Source organism: Chiloscyllium plagiosum, unplaced genomic scaffold (assembly GCF_037043375.1).
Source record: "Chiloscyllium plagiosum isolate Xiang-an unplaced genomic scaffold, Cpla_swu_hap1 HiC_scaffold_25, whole genome shotgun sequence".
Taxonomy (NCBI): Eukaryota; Metazoa; Chordata; class Chondrichthyes; order Orectolobiformes; family Hemiscylliidae; genus Chiloscyllium; species Chiloscyllium plagiosum.
In genome coordinates this window covers 24,422,949-24,441,047 of record NW_028270163.1, presented here as the reverse complement: position 1 = coordinate 24,441,047, position 18,099 = coordinate 24,422,949, and the positions used below count along the sequence as shown (strand labels likewise).

The following is an 18,099-nucleotide window of genomic DNA, read 5'->3' as shown; positions in this document are numbered from 1 at the left end:
GGGATAGAATAAATAGACCAAGTCTCTTCCCTGGGGTCGGGGAGTCCAGAACTAGAGGGCATAGGTTTAGGGTGAGGGGAAAAAGAGACCTAAGGGGCAACTTTTTTCTCAGGGTGGTACGTGTATGGAATGAGCTGCCAGAGGAAGTGGTGGAGGCTGGTACAATTGCAACATTTAAAAGGCATTTGGATGGGTATATGAATAGGAAGGGTTTGGAGGGATATGGGCAGGGTGCTGGCAGGCGGGACTTAATTAGGTTGGGATATCTGGTCGGCATGGACAGGTTGGACCGTAGGGTCTGTTTCCATGCTGTACATCTCCATGACTCTAAGGGAGGCTCAGGTGTTCTTGGTGGACAAAGTCAGAACTCCCTCGACACCACGTTCTTGTTCAGCAGAGCTCTGAAAATTTGTGATTTCAAATGAACTTGTTGGACTATAACCTGGCATCATGTGACTTAAGACTTTCCATTCATGGCCTTGAATGGAAATTTCTAATTCTTGATTGAATTGCCTCTCTATGAAAAGTTGGGAATCATGTTGGGGAAATAGACAGGAGGGGAGTAGACATGTAACTGTCTGTTTTGCTCTGCTGTTCAGTGAGCTAATGGCTGATCAGTATTTTCGCTCAATCCTTGCCTGCATTTCCCTTTCATTATTGTGGTGAGCTTAAATCTTGTGATGTAAAACATAAAATGGTTAACTCCAGTACCTAGATCTTTCTTCTAACTTCTCCTGAATAGCCAGCTGTGCTTTTTTTTTTCCCAAGGACCTATACCATTTCCCAGCACCGACCAGAGGGAGATGTTTCCCTCTATCCACCAATATGAGCTTGCAAAATCTTACAAGCTTTGATCAGATAATGCCTTTTAACCACCTTTTTCCAGGGAAAGCATAAAGCTTTTGTAATTTCACTTCATAATCTAAACCTTGGAATTGAGCTACCAGTTTCCGTAGGCAGAAGTAGTGAGTTTTATGAATGACTAATTCATACCAATTAGGAGCATAAATAGAGCACCCTTGAGCCTGCTTTGCCATTGGACGAAATCATAGCTGACCTTATTTTATAGTGGCTTCAGCTCTACTTTGCTATTTGCCCCCACGTTGTTTGACTTTTCAAACAAGAATCTGCTGAACTAAGTCTTGAATGTATTAATGACCCAGCTTTCACTATTCACTGGGGAAGATAATTCTTACAGGCTAGCAACCATTTAGAGAGGAAAAAGAAATCCTCATCCGTCTGAAATTTCTTTTGTATCCTTCTGGTTTTGTTAATCTGTGCCACTTATAGAAAATGGGGCACGAAAATCAGAAGTTGGGCAGATTTCTTTGAAGACAATACTGTGGATTCTGGAAAAACTTAGATCTAGCAGCATATGTGGGGAAAAAGACCAGTTAATATTTTTAATTTGGCATGACTTCTTCAGAGCTTTTTTTTTGTTTACTCTCATTCTTTTGATTTAAGAGTCATACCAGACTGAATGTTAATTCTGTTTGTTTCCCCACAGATGCTGCGAGACCTGCTCAGTTGTGCCACCATTTTGTGTGTGTGTGTGTGTTCAAATTTCTTTGGGATTCTGTCCCATATTGTAGAGTTCCATACAAGAAGACTTCTATAAATAGATAACACTGCCAGGAAAATTATGATGTCCAAGTAAAAGAATTCAGTGCTATGAAATTTGTTCTCTCTTCAAGCCTTTATCACTGAGCAGGCTGTCATTCTCTGGCCATCTCCTCTTCCAAGGACCATTTGTGGAGCACAAGATTTTCTGTTTCTGATTTGGCTTCAAGTGCAGGACTGAGGTTTGAATGAGGCAGAATGCATACTTCTGAGCACAGGGACAATCTCCCAATAAGTGAGATACATCCCTCATATAGAGGAAATTTCAAATGTTTTGTGTTACCATAAGGGATTATCTACAGACAATATTTTGGGAAAATATGGAGGGAGTATTACTGCAATATCCACATTAAGCATTCTGTCAGGGCAGATTCAACCCAGGGCTAGATAAAGAATAAAGTACGATATACAGTGACCCCATTGAACACTCAAAGCAGTTGCAGCAATGAGGAGACACTTCTTGTTAATTGTGCATTTGGCTGCAATGTTTTGAGGGTGTTGTGAGCTAATTTTATTGTACTTCCTGTAGGTGTACACTGCACCCCAGTGACCAGCTGGCCCTGGAAGGGCCCCTCTCAAGAGTAAAGTCAATCAAAAAATCATTGCGACATTCATTCCGTCGGATCCGGGGGACCAGAGCATCTGGGAGGAAAAGAGCAATACCTGGGAACAATGCAGCTAAGGTAAGAGGAACCTTTTTTACTTTTTTAATACAAAGTTCTGAATGGAGAGACAAATGCTGGGGTGGGTAGTGATACCTGAGAGATTTCCAAGGGAACGATTATGGCCTTGTCTGATTCATCTGATGGGTTTTCAGTTTGGTAAGATATGAAAATGGTGATTTTGGATATTTTAAGATATTTTTGGATACTGTTGAGAGCATTACTTTGTATCTAACCGTGTGCAGTACATGCTGTGGCAGTGTTTGGCAAAAAGTGTTACGTTATACCTGCCCTGAAAAGTGTGTTAATTCACTTCCCAGCTGCTGTGTTTTAGATTTGCTGTTCCCAAAAAGAGAAGGCGTAGGACAACAAGGTATAGACAAAATAAAGCAAATAAACTTGTGGCAGGTGCCAAGAGCTTCAATTTCAGAAAGCCGAGAGGTGAAATTAAAAGTAATTTAAGATAAAAAGAGCACTTGAAGGATTATTGTCATGTAAATTGAGGAAAAACTCAGATTTTTAAATGAGTGGACCAAGAGAGTTCAAGTATAGTAAACAGAGGAGCATTTACAAATGTACTGATTAGGAATGGAAGTAGGCTGTTCCATTTCTTTTCTGCTGTGCCATTCAGTAAGGTCATTGCTAATGTTTTGAATTCCACACTCCAAAACTTCAGATAATCATCTAGTTTTTTTTTTTAACATAACCTTGCACTTAAAAATAATGTCTGTCTCCCCAGCTCCTGAGGCAGTGTTCCAAAGTCGTGCAAGTATTGGAAATAATTGCTCCATCTGTCCTGAAAGAATAACCCCTGAAATTTCCTGTGTCCCTTAATTCTGGACTCAGCCACAAGGAAATACCTTTCTCTGTCCAATTTGTCAAGATCATTCAGGATCTTGTATACTTAAATTGAGCTGCTCCTGTCCTTTTGAACAATTTTTTGAAAACCAGGTCAGCTGGACCTCCCAAGACAACCTGCTTATCTTTCATCAATCCAGTAAACTTCCTCCAATACGTTTACATGATTCACTAAAAAGGACTGAAGTGCACACTGCGGTCATGATGTGGTTTTACTGATGTATAATAGAAGCATAACATCATTAAGTTCAGTTCCTCTCAAGTATTCCATTCCATGAGCTGTAATTACTGGCTATACTCTTATGCTAACTCTTACACTGGATCACCGAGATCCCTCTGTACTCTAAGTAGTGCAGTCATTCTCCACTTAAGTAATTTCTCTTCATTATTCCTGCCAAAATGAGCACTGATATTTTCCCATGTCTGATATTTGCCCACTCTAACTATTTATAGGTTTGCAAACTCCTTGTCTCAATATTTCTGACCAATGTCATCTGCACGTTTTAGCTACCATGCCCTTGTCCCGTCATAAGTCATTAATTCTTCAAAAGACTTATTCATATTAATCAGGAGAGTAATATATTTGTGGCTGACATGGATCATTTTTAAGGCTTTTGACATGGTTTCATATGGTGGACAGGTTAGAAAAGCTATAGATCCAATCTTCACCATTTGCTTCTGATCGCAGATGACTTTTGTAACCAATTTGCCTGTTTTTGGGTGTTTGAGTAACATTAAAGCTGTTTTCAGTCGAGTTCACCATTCACTTGGTATGTGGTCATTGCTGACTGGTCTGACATTTGTCTCCCCCTGGCACCACCTCACCAGTTGCCTCTGAGAAAGTGGTGATGAGCTACCTCTTAATTCACTTTTGAGTCTATTGATAGACCTACAATACTGTTATGGAGGAAGTTCCAGGATATTGACTCCATGATAGTGAAGGAAAAATTTAAATATTTGCAGGTCTGGCTGGTGAGTAGCTTGAAGGGAAACCTTTTGAGGTGTTGGTGTTCCCATGTATCTGCCACCTTTATCTTTCTAAATAGAAGTGGTCATGGGTTTGGAAGGTGCTGTCTAAAGATCTTTTGGCAAATTTTCCAGATGAGTAGTACACAGTGCTGCTACTGTGCCTCAGAGTGGTGGAGGGAGCAGATATGGTGCCAGTTGAGTGGGCTGTTTTTGTCCCAGATGGGTCAAACTACTTTACTGTTGTTGGAGCTGCAGTCATCCAGGCAGGTGGGAAATATTCCATCACACTGCTCCTGCCTTGTGTCTTCAAGATGGTGAACACACTTGGAGTAACTCTGGATTCCTCGAGGCTGACCTGCTCTTGCAAGCATAGGGTTTGTGGAGAGTCCTGTTTCATTTCTGGTCAATGGTAACCCCAAGGATGTTGATAGTGAGGGATTCAGTGATAATGCTGAATGTCAAGGAGCAGTAGTTTGTCTCTTGTAAGAGATGGTCATTGCCTGGCATTTGTTTGGCATGCAAGTTACTTGTCAGACAAAGCCTGAATATTTCCAGGTCTTGTTACATTTGAACATGGACTGCTTCAGTATCCGAGGAGTTGTAAATGCTGCTGAACATTTTATGTAATCATCAGTGAATATCCCCCACTTTTGGAGGGAAGTCATTGAGGCAGTTGAAGGTAGTTGGACCTAGGTCACTACCCTGAGGTGTGCAGAGATCCTCCAGAGATGTCCTGGAGCTGAGGTGACTGACCTCCAGCTTCTTCCAATGTGCCAGTTATGATGCTAACCAGTGGAGAGTTTGGCACTGATACCCATTAGTTCCAGTTTTTCAAGAGCTCCTTGAAGCCCTCACTCAGGCAGTCACACTCCCCTCTCCTCTGGAATTCTGTGTTCTTGTCTGTGTTTTGAATGGATGCAATGAGGTCAGGAGCTAGCAGAATCCAAAATGGCATTGCTGAGAGAGTTCTGCTTGATGGCTCTGATGCCTTTCATCACTTTTATCGATGATTTGTGAACAGACTGGGGCAGTGATTGGTTTTGTCCTGATGTTTGGATATAGGACATACCTGGGGAATTTTCTCCACTTATGAGTTGAATGCCAATCTTGTGGCTGTCTTAGAACAACTTGGCTAGATTATGGAATGTTCTGGAGAACAAGTCTTCAGTACTATTACTGGAATATTGTCAGGGAAAATAGCCCTGTTTCTTTATCACATGGAGTGAATCAAGTTGGCTGAAAACTGGCATCTACAATTTGGAGATCTCTGGAGGAAGCTAAGATGGGTCATCATGCTTGTAACTTGTGGCTGAAGATTGTTGCTGAAAATGTGTTGCTGGAAAAGCGCAGCAGGTCAGGCAGCATCCAGGGAACAGGAGAATCGACGTTTCGGGCATAAGCCCTTCTTCAGGAATGAGTAACTGTTCTTGTCCCAGTTCCCTGAAGAAGGGCTTATGCCCGAAACGTCGATTCTCCTGTTCCCTGGATGCTGCCTGACCTGCTGCGCTTTTCCAGCAACACATTTTCAGCTCTGATCTCCAGCATCTGCAGACCTCACTTTCTCCGCTGAAGATTGTTGCAAATGTTTCTACCTTGTCTTTTGCACTAATGCACTTGGCTTCCCATCATTTAGGATTGGTAGATTGCCTCTGCCTCCAGTGAGTTGCTTAATCGTCCAATGACATTCATTACTCAATGGCAGTTTGCAGAGTTTCAATCTGGTCCATTTGTTGGTGCAGTGACTCTGATATGCCTCCCCCTTATTGACATGTGCTGTTTAGTATGCAAGTAGTCCTGTGTTGTATCTTCACTGGGTTAACACCCCATTTTCAGATTTGCTGCTCCTAACGTGGGGTCTTAGATGGAGGCTTAGATTAAGGGACTGATAGTATTGTAGCTAAACTTTTCTGATAGCAAGTTAGCAGTGATTTATATGAGAAGGATCTCTAGAGTCAGCAAAGGGATATCAAAAGATGTGTATAACTTTGACACCGGACAATATGTGGGCAAATTTGTGAGGTTGCTAAGCTTAACACAAAGTTAGAAGCAGAATAGTACCCAAATGGGGAGAGACTGCAGTATACTCTGGTACAGAAGGATCTGGGTGTCCTTGTACATGATTCACAAAGTTAGCATGTGGGTATGCAAGTAATTATGCAAATTGTGTAAGCTTTTTTGCAAAGGGATGGAATATAAAAATAGGGATGTCTTGCTACAACTGAACTGAGCTTTGAGATCACACGGATATAGTTTTGGTTTCCTTACTTCAGGATGGATTTAATTGTGTTGGAAGTGATTCCATAAGGCTGAATCCTGGGATGAAGGGTTCAGAAGAGATTGAGTAGGTTGGGCTCATAGGAGAAAATAAGGACTGCAGATGCTGGAGATCAGAGTCAAAACGTGTAGCACCGGAAAAGCACAGCAAGTCAGGTAGCAACCGAGGAGCAGGAGATTTGACATTTGTGGCATAAGCCCTTCAGGAATTCCTGATGAAGGGCTTATGCCTGAAACACCTGCTCCTCGGTTGCTGCCTGACTTGCTGTGCTTTTTGACTAGGCTGGGCTCCTATTCAACTTAATTTAGAAAAATGAGTGGTGTTACTAAAACATAAGATTTGACAGGATTGATGCTGGAAAGGTGGTATATCTAACACACACAAAGTGGCAAAAATTGTATCTCCCACCTGAGGAATTTTTTCTAAGGATATTTTGAGTCTTTCGAATTCTTCTCTCAAACCCCCCCCCCCCCCCCCCCCCCCCCCCCGTGAGCAGTAGGGGCTGTGCTACATTTTATTCAAGGCTGAGGAGACTAGAGGTTTTTATCCTCAAGGATGTTGAGGTGAACACAGGATTGTGACCTCAACTTCATCAGCCACACTGTCTTGAATAGTGAAGCAGGCTTTAAGGGCTAAATGGCTTACTCCTGATAATTGTTGTGATGCTATGATCTTGCAAGTTTTGTATTGACTTGTACATGATGTTATTATGTCATCCAGCATTCCCTATACCTACCAACCTTCCCTTTCACCCTGACAGGAATATACTTTCTCTCTTTGCTTCTCTCTAGGTACAAGAGGCCAATGCTAGGATGGACCGGGAAGCATTAAATGAGATGGAGCTGGCCCCAGTGCAGCGCAGAATTGAGGCTCGATCTGCTGAAGACTCCTTTACTGGATTTGTTCGATCACTTTATTTTGCAGATTCTTTTGTAAGAGATGGTGAGAGAATATTACCAATTGAGCTGTTGGTCCTGTTGATTAGGAACCTATTTTTAAAGTTAATTTCCGTTTCAGTGAAGTCCAATACTTTAAAGTTGTCTTTTTTAGTTGGCCCCTGTAATCCTTTTCTATCCATTGGATAACTTTGGATTTCGGCTGCTGAAAATGTGTTGCTGGAAAAGCGCAGCAGGTCAGGCAGCATCCAGGAACAGGAGAATCGACGTTTCGGGCATAAGCCCTTCTTCTTCCTGAAGAAGGGCTTATGCCCGAAACGTCGATTCTCCTGTTCCCTGGATGCTGCCTAACCTGCGCTTTTCCAGCAACACATTTTCAGCTCTGATCTCCAGCATCTGCAGTCCTCACTTTCTCCTCAATAACTTTCGATTTCATCATGTATGGAATTTGTCATGCTCAAAAGAGCGACAGTACAATTAGTGTTCTATCTTGCTGTAGATAAAGCTAGTTTCCGTTACAGGCTTCATACAAAAGATATGGTGAAAATTAGCGACATGCAGTTCTGCAGAAAGGTATTGGCTGCACGAAGTTTAAACCATTCACAAAATCTTTTTTTTTTATATATGCCCTTTTTGTAATTTTGTTTCCTCATCTCAACTAATTGTGTCTCCTAATTGAATGCCTTCTGCAAACTTGTATACTTGGTGCATATATTTATAGACTACTTTATTAAAACAGTGAAAAGATCCATGGGAACACCAGCCATCTCACCTTGTCCATCAAAGAACATTTCCTACTACAAATGAAAAACTCAGGACATTTGCAGGTCTGGCAGTTTGTATGGAGAGCAAACTGCTTAATGTTTCAGCCTGGAGACCTCAACATTTTTTTGGTTTTTATTTCCAGCAGCAATAGTATTTTGATTTTATTTTGGTCGTGATCTTCTCTATCCCAATGGGCTTACAACCCATGTTGTGAGATTACTACTTCTACTACTGTGCAGTTTTTAAAAAAATTATTCATTCACCGGATGAGGATGTTACTGGCTAAGCCAGCATTTATTATCCATCCTTATTTGTGCAGAGGGCTGTTAAGAGTCAACCACACTGTTGTAGGCCTGGAATGACCTGTAAGCCAGACCAGATAAGGATTGGTAGCTTCCTTCCCCCAAGGGCACTAGTGAACCAGACGGGTTTTTCTGACAATTGACAATGGATTCATGATCATCATTTAGATGATTCCTAATTCCAGGTATTTATTGAAATCATATTCCACCATCTGCTGTTGTAGGATTCAAACCTGGGCCCCCAGAACATTTTTCTGGGTCTCTGGATTAACAGTCCAGTGACAATACCACGAGGCCACTGTCTCCCTTTAGTAATCTTTTGAACTTTTATCAGATGTCATCTGGAGGCTGGCAGAGATAATGAGATGGTGATTACTTCCATCTTTTTAAGCTACATGCTGTATCCTGAAGCTGCCCTTTTTTTGTTTCAGGATCTTACCATGGGCCGTCACTGTGGGCTGGTACCAATGGTGGGACCATATTTGCATATGCTATTACCATTCCATCTGTGGAGAGGAGGATGGAAGAGCCTGTCACTGCAACTCAGGGTGAGTACGTTCCACAATTTTGCATCATGGAGAAACCTCTTTAGAATGACATTACTACTTGCCTTGTTGGGGATCATCCCTCTCCTGAGGGGAATGGGTCTGGTATGTAATAATTCCTCATGTTCTTTCTGGTATTCTGCTTTTTATCATTTTAAATCCGTCTATAAGCGGTCTCCCAACAGCTCAGACAGTCATAGATGACGACTACTACAGTAGGCTTGAGTCTTGCTTTTGGCTTGCATTCTATGCTGTTCTGTGGACATCTACAGATTTGAAGAACAGTCACCCAAAGAATTTGCTTCTAATGTCTGTCTAGTGAAGTCCAATCAGTACTACAAATGAATGTTAAAACAGAGCCAGAATTTGTTGGAATGCTGTAAACAAATCCAACACTGTCACCGCTTGCCCAGAAGGAATGGTCAGTTTCAAGGTTCTGGGTAATTAAATCTGCAAAGTATACCACTGTTTTTCTTTAGGGTTATGACTGTAATACTGAACAGGGTTATTTAAAAATGCCAGTTGAAAATTACTTTATGTACAACCAAATTATCCTAGAAACCATAACAAATATCAATTGCTAAACATGTATGATATAACAAACAGCATCTCCAATGGAACAAAAGCCAACTACTACAGGTATTGGAAATCTGGAAACAGGCAATGCTGGAGAAATTCCATGCTTAATGTATCGTTATAAATACAATCTGTCCTCCCTTTCTGAGAAACGAAATCTATCAGCTGTGTCATAGAATCACCTACAGTTCAAATCAAGGCCATTCAGCCCATCAATTCTGTACCAAATGTCTGACCCCCCCCCCCATGGCTAATCTATCTAGCCTGTGCACCCCTGGATTCCATGGGGCAATTTCGCATGGCTAATCTACTTAACCTGCACATTTTTGGATTGTGGGAGGAAACTTGGGCACCCAGTGGAAATCCACGCAGACACTGGGAGATTGGACAAACTCCACAGACTGTCTCCCAATGCTGGAATTGGGAGACAGTCTCCCTGGCATTGAGGCAGCAGTGCTAATCACACTCCCATCATGCCATCCTGACGGGACAAAGCAATTTTGTTGGAGCCAAATGGGTTTTAGTTCATCCGATCAAAGACTTTAATACACTGTGTTCTTAGGTCACAGCCTTCCACTTCAGTTAGTCAAGACCCATTTGAACATCTGAGTGTCAGTACTGTATTTGCTATGTCCATTCTCTCAGCAGACCATGCCTGCCTTTGACAGTACAATGTGGGAACCCACCTGAGCCTTGCAGCTATGACTAAATACATTCATTGTTATCCATCATGTGTGATGGAAATCAGACCTCAGTATAGTGCCTTAATTTGTTTTTGAAATAGACCACCCTTGAAACTTATTGTTTGCCTCAGTTTATTCACTGCTGGATCCTAACCCAAATGAGGATTTTTTTTTTTTTTTGTGCAATACTGTCCCTAATGACAGAGACTGTTTGTTTGAATCTTGGGATCGTAGAGATGTACAGCATGGAAACAGACCCTTCTGTCCAACTCTAGCATGCCGACCAGATGTCCCACCTGCCAGCACTTGGCCCATATCTCTCCAAACCCTTTCTATTCAGATATCCATCCAGATGCCTTTTAACATGCAATTGTACTGGCCTCCACCACTTTCTCCAGCAGCTCATTCTATACACATACCACTCTCTGCGTGGAAAAGTTGCCCCTTGGGTCCCTTTTTTTTTTTATATATCTTTCCCCTCTCGCTCTTTTCCCACACCCTCCAGTTCTGGACCCTTTCTTCCCCCCCCCCCCCCATCCCAGGAAAAAGACTTTGTCTATTTATCCTATCCGTACCCCTCAGATTTTATAAACCTCCTATAAGGTCACCCCTCCGCCTCCAATGCACCAGGGAAAACAGCCCTAGCCTATTTAACCTCTTCCCATAGCTCTAATCCTTTAACCCTGGCAGCATCCTTGTAAATCTTTCTGAACCCTTTCAAGTTTCACAACATCTTTCCGATAGGAAGGAGAGCAGAATTGCACACCTTATTCCAACAGTGGCCTAACCAATGTCCTGTACAGCCACAACATGACCTCCCAACTCCTGTATTCAATACTCTGACCAATAAAGGAAAGCATACCAAACGCTGCCTTCGCTATCCTATCTACCTGCAACTCTGCTTTCAAGGAGCTATGAACCTGCACTCCAAGGTCTCTGTTCAGCAACACTCCCTCGGACCTTACCATTAAGTGTATAAGTCCTGCTAAGATTTGCTTTCCGAAAATGCAGCACTTCGCATTTATCTAAATTAAAATCCACCTGCTACTCCTCAGCCCATTGGCTCATCTGATCGAGATCCTGTTGTAATCCAAGGTAACCACCTTCGCTGTCCACTACACCTCCAATCTTCGTGTCATCTGCAAACTTACTAACTATACTTCTTAAGCTCTCATCCAAATCATTTATATAAATGACAAAAAGTAGAGGACCCAGCACCGATCCTTGTGCAACTCTGGTCACAGGCCTTCAGTCTGAAAAACCACCCTCTGTCTTCTATCTTTTGAGCCAGTTCTGTCTCCAAATGACTAGTTCTCATGGTATTCAGGTGAGATCTAACCTTGCTAACCAATCTCCCATTGGGAATCATGTCAAACACCTTATTGAGGTCCATATAGATCACATCCACAGCTCTGCCCTCATCAATCCTCTTTGTTACTTCTTCAAAAAACTCAATCAAGTCTGTGAGACATGATTTCCCATGCACAAAGCCATGTTGACTATTGCTAATCAGTCCTTGCCTTTCCAAATACATGGAATCCTGAGGGACAGGATGTACCTCCAACAACTTGCCCACCACTGATGTCAGGCTCACTAGTCTAAAGTTCCCTGGTTTGTCCTTGCCACCTTTTTAAATAGTGGCACCATATTAGCCAACCTCCAGTCTTCTGGCACCTCAGCTGTGACTATCAATGATACAAATATCTCAGTAAGAAGCCCAGCAATCGCTTCCCTCGCTTCCCACAGAGTTTGAGGATACTCTCAATGTTCTCTGTAACATGGACATTTTTTTTTCAAGATGTCACCATGTATTTCTCTGTATTCTATATCTTCCATGTCCTTTTCCACAGTAAACACTGATGCAAAATACTCGTTTTAATATCTTCCCTATCTCTTGCAGCTCCACATAAAGGCAGCCTTGCTGATTTTTGAGGGGCCCTATTCCCTCCCTAGCTACCCTTTTGTCCTTTGATCTATTTGTAAAAACCCTTTGGATTCTTCTTAACCTTATTTGCCAAAGCTATCTCATGTCCCTTTTTTGCCCTCCTGATTTCCCTCTTAAGTATACTCTTACTGCCTTTATACTCTTCTAAGGATTCACTTGATCTATCCTGTCCATACCTGACACACGCTTCCTCCTTTTTCTTAACCAAACCCTCCATTTCTTTTGTCATGCAGCATTCCCTATACCTACCAAGCTTTTCCTTTCACCCTAACAGGAATATACGGTCTCTGGACTCTCTCTATTTCATTTCCGAAGGCTTCTCAATTTCGAGCCATCCCTTTACCTGCAAACATCTGCACCCACCCCCCCCCCTTCCCCACCTCCCAAATCAGCTTTTGAAAGTTCTTGCCTAATACAATCAAACTTGGCCTTTCTCCAATTCAGAACTTCAACTTTTAGATCTGATCTATCCTTTTCCATCATTATTTTAAATCTAATAGAATTATGGTCGCTGGCCCCAAAGTGCTCCCCCACTGACACCTTAAGTCACCCGCCCTGCCTTATTTCCCAAGAGTAGGTCAAGTATTGCACCTTCTCTAGTAGGTACATCCACATACTGAATCAGAAAATGTTCATTTACACACTTAACAAATTCCCCTCCATCTAAACCCTAAAAACCTATGGCAGTCCTAGTCTGTTTGGAAAGTTAAAATCCCCTACTATAACCACTCTCTTATTCTTACAGATAGCTGAGATCTCCTTAGAAGTTTGTTTCTCAATTTCCCTCTGACTATTAGGGGTCTATAATACTATCCCAATAAGGTGATCATCCCTTTCTTATTTCTCAGTTCCACCCAAAGAACTTCCCTGGATGTATTTCTGGGAATATCCTCCCTCAGCATAGCTGTAATGCTATCCCTTATCAAAAATGCTACTCCCCCCTGCTCTCCTGTCTCCCATTCTCTCGTTGCTGTAGCATTTGTATTCTGGAACATTAAGCTGCTAGTCCTGTCCAACCCTAAACCATGTTTCTGTAATTGCTATGATATCCCTGTCTGGTGGATGAGAGGGCATTACAAAGTAATCTTTAGGAAAGAATTAAAAGACTAAGTCTTTTGACAGGGTGAATTCTAAAGAGTGATAACTTGAACAAGCAAGGGCGGTGCATGTTTTTAATGACACTTTTTTTTACTTCATGCAATAGAGATACCAGTATCGTACCTTTTACACTGGATTGAGAAAGAATTCTGTTCTAATGGTGTTTAATTATTTCACTGTCACATCCTGTTAACTTATTCCATTATCTTGACAGTAAAGGAAATCCAGTTAATGCACAGAGCTCCTGTAGTTGGGATCTTTATTCTGGATGGTCGAGGAATTCTCCTCCCTGAACCACTAGAAGCAGCACATGATCTTTCCAAGAGCCCGGACATGCATGGGAACCACATGCTGCTGGTCATATCTGAGGAGCAATTCAAGGTAATTGGCTCAATCCCACAAACAGTACCATAGAGAGTAAATTGTTTGATCTTTGTCTTTTCATCTGCCATTGGTAGTGAACATGTCTTCTCTCCAACTTCTCAGACTTAAAGTTTATTTTACAGGAACACCATAACCAAGATCACAGAAATAGTCAATTAAAACTCCCGGGGACAGTTGCTGCTTTCCAATCAACTGGTTTGGATAAGCTCAACCAATGTAAGCCAAAAAAATCACCAGATTTTAAAATTTAAAGTTTAGACAAATTAACAAACCTGGTGTACCTGAGGCAGTGACGGTCCAGATGTTGTAATTCCATCCAAGCAGTGCCTTTTCCTACTCTCCATGTCATGTAAATTCTCTGATTCATTCCAATGAATCCTCCATCCTCTTCTGTATAGTTTGAGTATATGTTCATTTTATAGTCTTGTCTCAAGGGAGCTAAAATCTGCTGTGCATACCTGGTATGGCTGACATGTGACCCAGACCCACAACTGTGATGCTTGAATGCCCTCTGGCTTGCTAAAGTCATTTCAGCTGTATCAAACCAAGTCTAAAAGACAAGATACTTGGACCACCTGGCATTGGCCTAACATGGTCCTCATTGCCTCTTTGCTAACATCTGAGAGCTAGTGCCAAAATGGAAAGAATTGTTCCAGTTACTCATCAAGCAATAGCCTGACATGTGGAATCATGTCTTAGAAACAATATGCAAGCCATTTATCCCTTTCCAATTATGCCCTATCACACCAGAACCACTGAAAGTGACAGCACAGTGATATCCAACTGGGATGCGGTTACTCTGAGTCCTTAACGCTAACTGTTGATTTGTGGCATCATAGTATCAATCAAGCATAGACCAGGAAACCCCCAGCACACCCTCCTGTTGTCCTCCTTCACCATGTACATCCACCCATGACCAAAATGGAAGCAATGACCACTGCATGTGGAAATGAAGTCCTGTCTTCACCTTGGAAAACCTCCATAGTGTTGGGTGGCATTGCCACTTTGCTAATGGGACAGATTTTGAACTAGATGCCTAATTGAGTTGCTATGTCAGAAGAGTGCTGTCAGCCATGAATAGGAGCATGTCTGAGCATTACAGAAAATGAAATGTTAGCCTGATTTAAGTTACATCCCAGGACAACTTGTGTGGCGAACCACACCATAAACAGGCCGAAGCAGCTCCAGGACCATCCGATCAGTTCTGTTGTGAATGATGTTCACAGGAGGTGGACGTTCCACAAATATTCCTATGCAGTGTAGTGGAAAAGCCTGTCACATCAGTGCAAAAAAAAATGTAAAAACACTCGTGCCACAGTGCCAGACAATGACCATCTGTAATGAGAGAATCCACCCATTATCCCTAAATACTTTTTAATAGTATTGGTATTGCTTAACAATCCACTATCATTCCGGAGGTTAACATTGACCATAAATTGAACTAGTGAAGCCATGTAAATATTATGGCAACGAGAGCAGGCCAAAGATTAGTACATCTGGTGAATATCTTCCTTTCTGATGCCACCTACAAGACACAGGTCAAGAATGTGATGGTATAACTGTCTCTCCTTGCCTGGATGACTACAGCTCCAATAACACTTGAAGTTTGATCAGGACAAAGCTGCCAATATAACTGGCACCCTATCTACTGTCAACATTTACTCTTCCATCATAAAGTGGCAGCAGTTTGTGCAATGTACAAGATGCACTGCAACAACTTAACAAGGCTTCTCTGACACCACTTCCCAAATCCATGATCTCTACTACCTAGAAAGGTCATGTAAGCAGATGCATGGAGCACCACTATTTGCATGTTCCCCTCCAAACCGCACAACCATGCTGGCTTGAAATTCTATCACCATTCCCTCACTCACTTCTGGGACAAATCCTGCACCTTCCTCCCTAACTGTACTTTGGATCTCTACCTTCTCACATCACCTGCAGTGGTTCAAGAAAATAACTCGCAAATGCCTTCTCTAGGGCAATCCAGGATAGACAGTAAATACTGGCCAAGTCAGCAATGCCCACATCCCATGGATGTTTAAAAATAAGTTACTTCTGTCTGAGTTACTCACACCATCATTTCCTTTGTCCAAGCTGTTCAGTAGTCCTATGACTGTTTTCAGTTTCTTTGATCATTGTAACCCTGGGACAACTGTTTCCCTCTGCTCCCCATCTGAGTGTCATCCCTCTCCTCATACTTTTTTATTTTCTCTCCTTGTGCTTTTTTTTCCACTCTTTTTCTCCATCCTTCTGCCAACTCCAGCATTGTAATCTTTTAATGCTTTATTGTCTATTGGCAGCTGAATTAAGGAATCTTGGCATTAGTCAAAATTCCTGTACTCCGCTGCAACCCAATCACACTCACTTGTCCTGGTATGAGTAATTCAGGCTATGCAACTATGAAGTGCTCTGATTAAGCTTCACTCATTCTGTTGCCAGATATTCACTCTACCAAAAGTCAGCACAAAAAACAAGCTGAAACTGACAGCAATTGATGGGTCCCGGGTGCGGAAAGTGTCTGTGGCCAGTTTCAATAGCAATCGAGTGGAAGATTACAGTGAGAATGGACTTCTGGTGCTTACGAACCTTGGCGATATCCAGGTCATTTCTGTCCCTACGCTCCGAAGTCAGGTTCGGTACGAGTGCATCAGGAAGGAAGACGTCAGTGGAATTGCGTCCTGTGTCTTCACAAAGTCTGGACAAGGCAAGTGCTGCTTGGTGCTGATTTCCAAGTCATACAACAAGTACAAGATACTTGTTAGATCTCAGCTACAGTATTGCGTACTGTTCTGAACGACAAATTTATTGGAGTTTGTGCGGGTGTAACTTAAAATAATCTAAGGGATAAGAAACTTAATTTATGAGGATAAATTGAACAGGTTGGGCCATTTCCCCTTAGAAAGAAGGAGGCTAAGAACAGCTCTGATGTAAGTCCTCAAAACCTTGAGTGGACTTAATAGAATAGCTGGGGAGTGACTGTTCCCACTAGTGAAAGGATCAAGAATAGTAGGGGACAGATTTCAAGTGATTTGCAAAGAAGTGAGTCTGGTGTAGATAGTGTATGAAGTTTCCACCTGGAAATGTGGTGGCAGCAGGTTCAATTGAGGCATTCAAGAGTATGATTAGATTCGATACAGTGTGGAAACAGGCCCTTTGGCCCAACAAATCCACACCGACCCGTAACCCATTCCCCTACCTAACACTATGGGCAATTTAGCATGGCCAATTCACCTAACCTGCACGTTTTTCGACTGTGGGAGTAAACCGGAGCACCCAGAGGAAACCCACGCAGACATGGAGAATGTGCAAACTCCACACAGTCAGTCGCCTGAGGCGGGAATCGAACCCGGGTTTCTGGTGCTGTGAGGCAGCAGTGCTAACCACTGCCACCATGCCGCCCATATTGAATGACTACTTGAACAGAAACGTTACAGGGATTTGGCACTAGTAATACTTACTTGAAGAACTAGTACAAACACATTGGGCCAAATCACCGCTACCTATGCTGCAATAGTTCTGATATTTTGTGAAGAAATCAATCCACCCATTGGTAAACCTGCAGAAATTGGAAAGTGTTTCTCAGTAAGCTGCTTTCGAGCAACCTCCTAACAAAGTGCAGTACCTCAGCCAAGCTCGAGCTACTGAGTGAATCATGAGGATGTGCTGTAATAAGTCAGTCGAGGATCTGTTTTCATTTAAAATTAGTTCTTCATCTCTCATGTATTAATTCATCATACATAAAAGCACACTTTTGTCCTCCACCACCTACTTCTACTTCTGTTCTAAATTATATGGGTCTCTCTTCCAACTTCCTGCCTTCTGTTCATGGTTCCATCCCAACTGTCTGAGAAGGTCCAACTAACTCTGCTACCAGTATTTGGAAATACCTTCATGTGAACCAAAAATATTACTTGCTAATCCTGCAGTTTCTGTTCCTATTTTTTTTTCAGGTTTTTACCTCATCTCTCCTTCCGAGTTTGAGAGGTTCTCCGTTTCATCAAAATGGGTAGTAGAACCAAGATGCATCATTGATATTGATGAGGGAGTTGGAACCAGGGCTTCTCAACAAAAAGCAGTGCAAGATGGAGCAGTCGTGAAAGCCAACTCTCAGTAAGTTTTTAATGTATGCTATACAGCCACTAAATGTATTGGCAACTGTTTTAAATTAGGGGCTGATAGTCAGTGACTTGCAATTTGTTTAAAGCCACTAGCCCAGACGTTCAGTGATACTCCTCAGGGAGAACTGCACCCAACAATTGATATTAGATTAGTAATTTTAAATCTGAGGAGAATAATTTGTTAACTGAAAGGTGCCAAGCAATATAAAGGAAGCTATATAGAGTTAGGGTGCAGATCATCCATTATTTCATTGAATAGTGGATCATGCTCTAAGGTTTAATTAATCTTCCCATATTCCTTGCTTCCAAGATGATGTTTAGAGGCCATTTGTCAAATAGCTTGGTTTCTCATGTTGAGGTTGCAGTGATCCTGCTGATTGAGGGATCTAGTCTGTTCAGT

At 42.1% G+C, this 18,099-nt stretch overlaps 1 protein-coding gene across 5 annotated transcripts in view; it reads left to right on the top strand.

The window, feature by feature from the left end:
* Positions 1–18,099, top strand: part of llgl2 (LLGL scribble cell polarity complex component 2) — a 106,480-nt gene that overhangs the window by 79,158 nt on the left and 9,223 nt on the right. For all 5 annotated transcript variants that reach the window (XM_088000514.1, XM_043714553.2, XM_043714552.2 and 2 more), the window contains exons 17-22: positions 2,150–2,303; positions 7,176–7,326; positions 8,779–8,895; positions 13,409–13,575; positions 16,021–16,285; positions 17,532–17,691. In XM_088000514.1, coding sequence (XP_087856640.1) covers positions 2,150–2,303; positions 7,176–7,326; positions 8,779–8,895; positions 13,409–13,575; positions 16,021–16,285; positions 17,532–17,691 — 1,014 coding nt within the window. The remainder of the gene's footprint in view (positions 1–2,149; positions 2,304–7,175; positions 7,327–8,778; positions 8,896–13,408; positions 13,576–16,020; positions 16,286–17,531; positions 17,692–18,099) is intronic.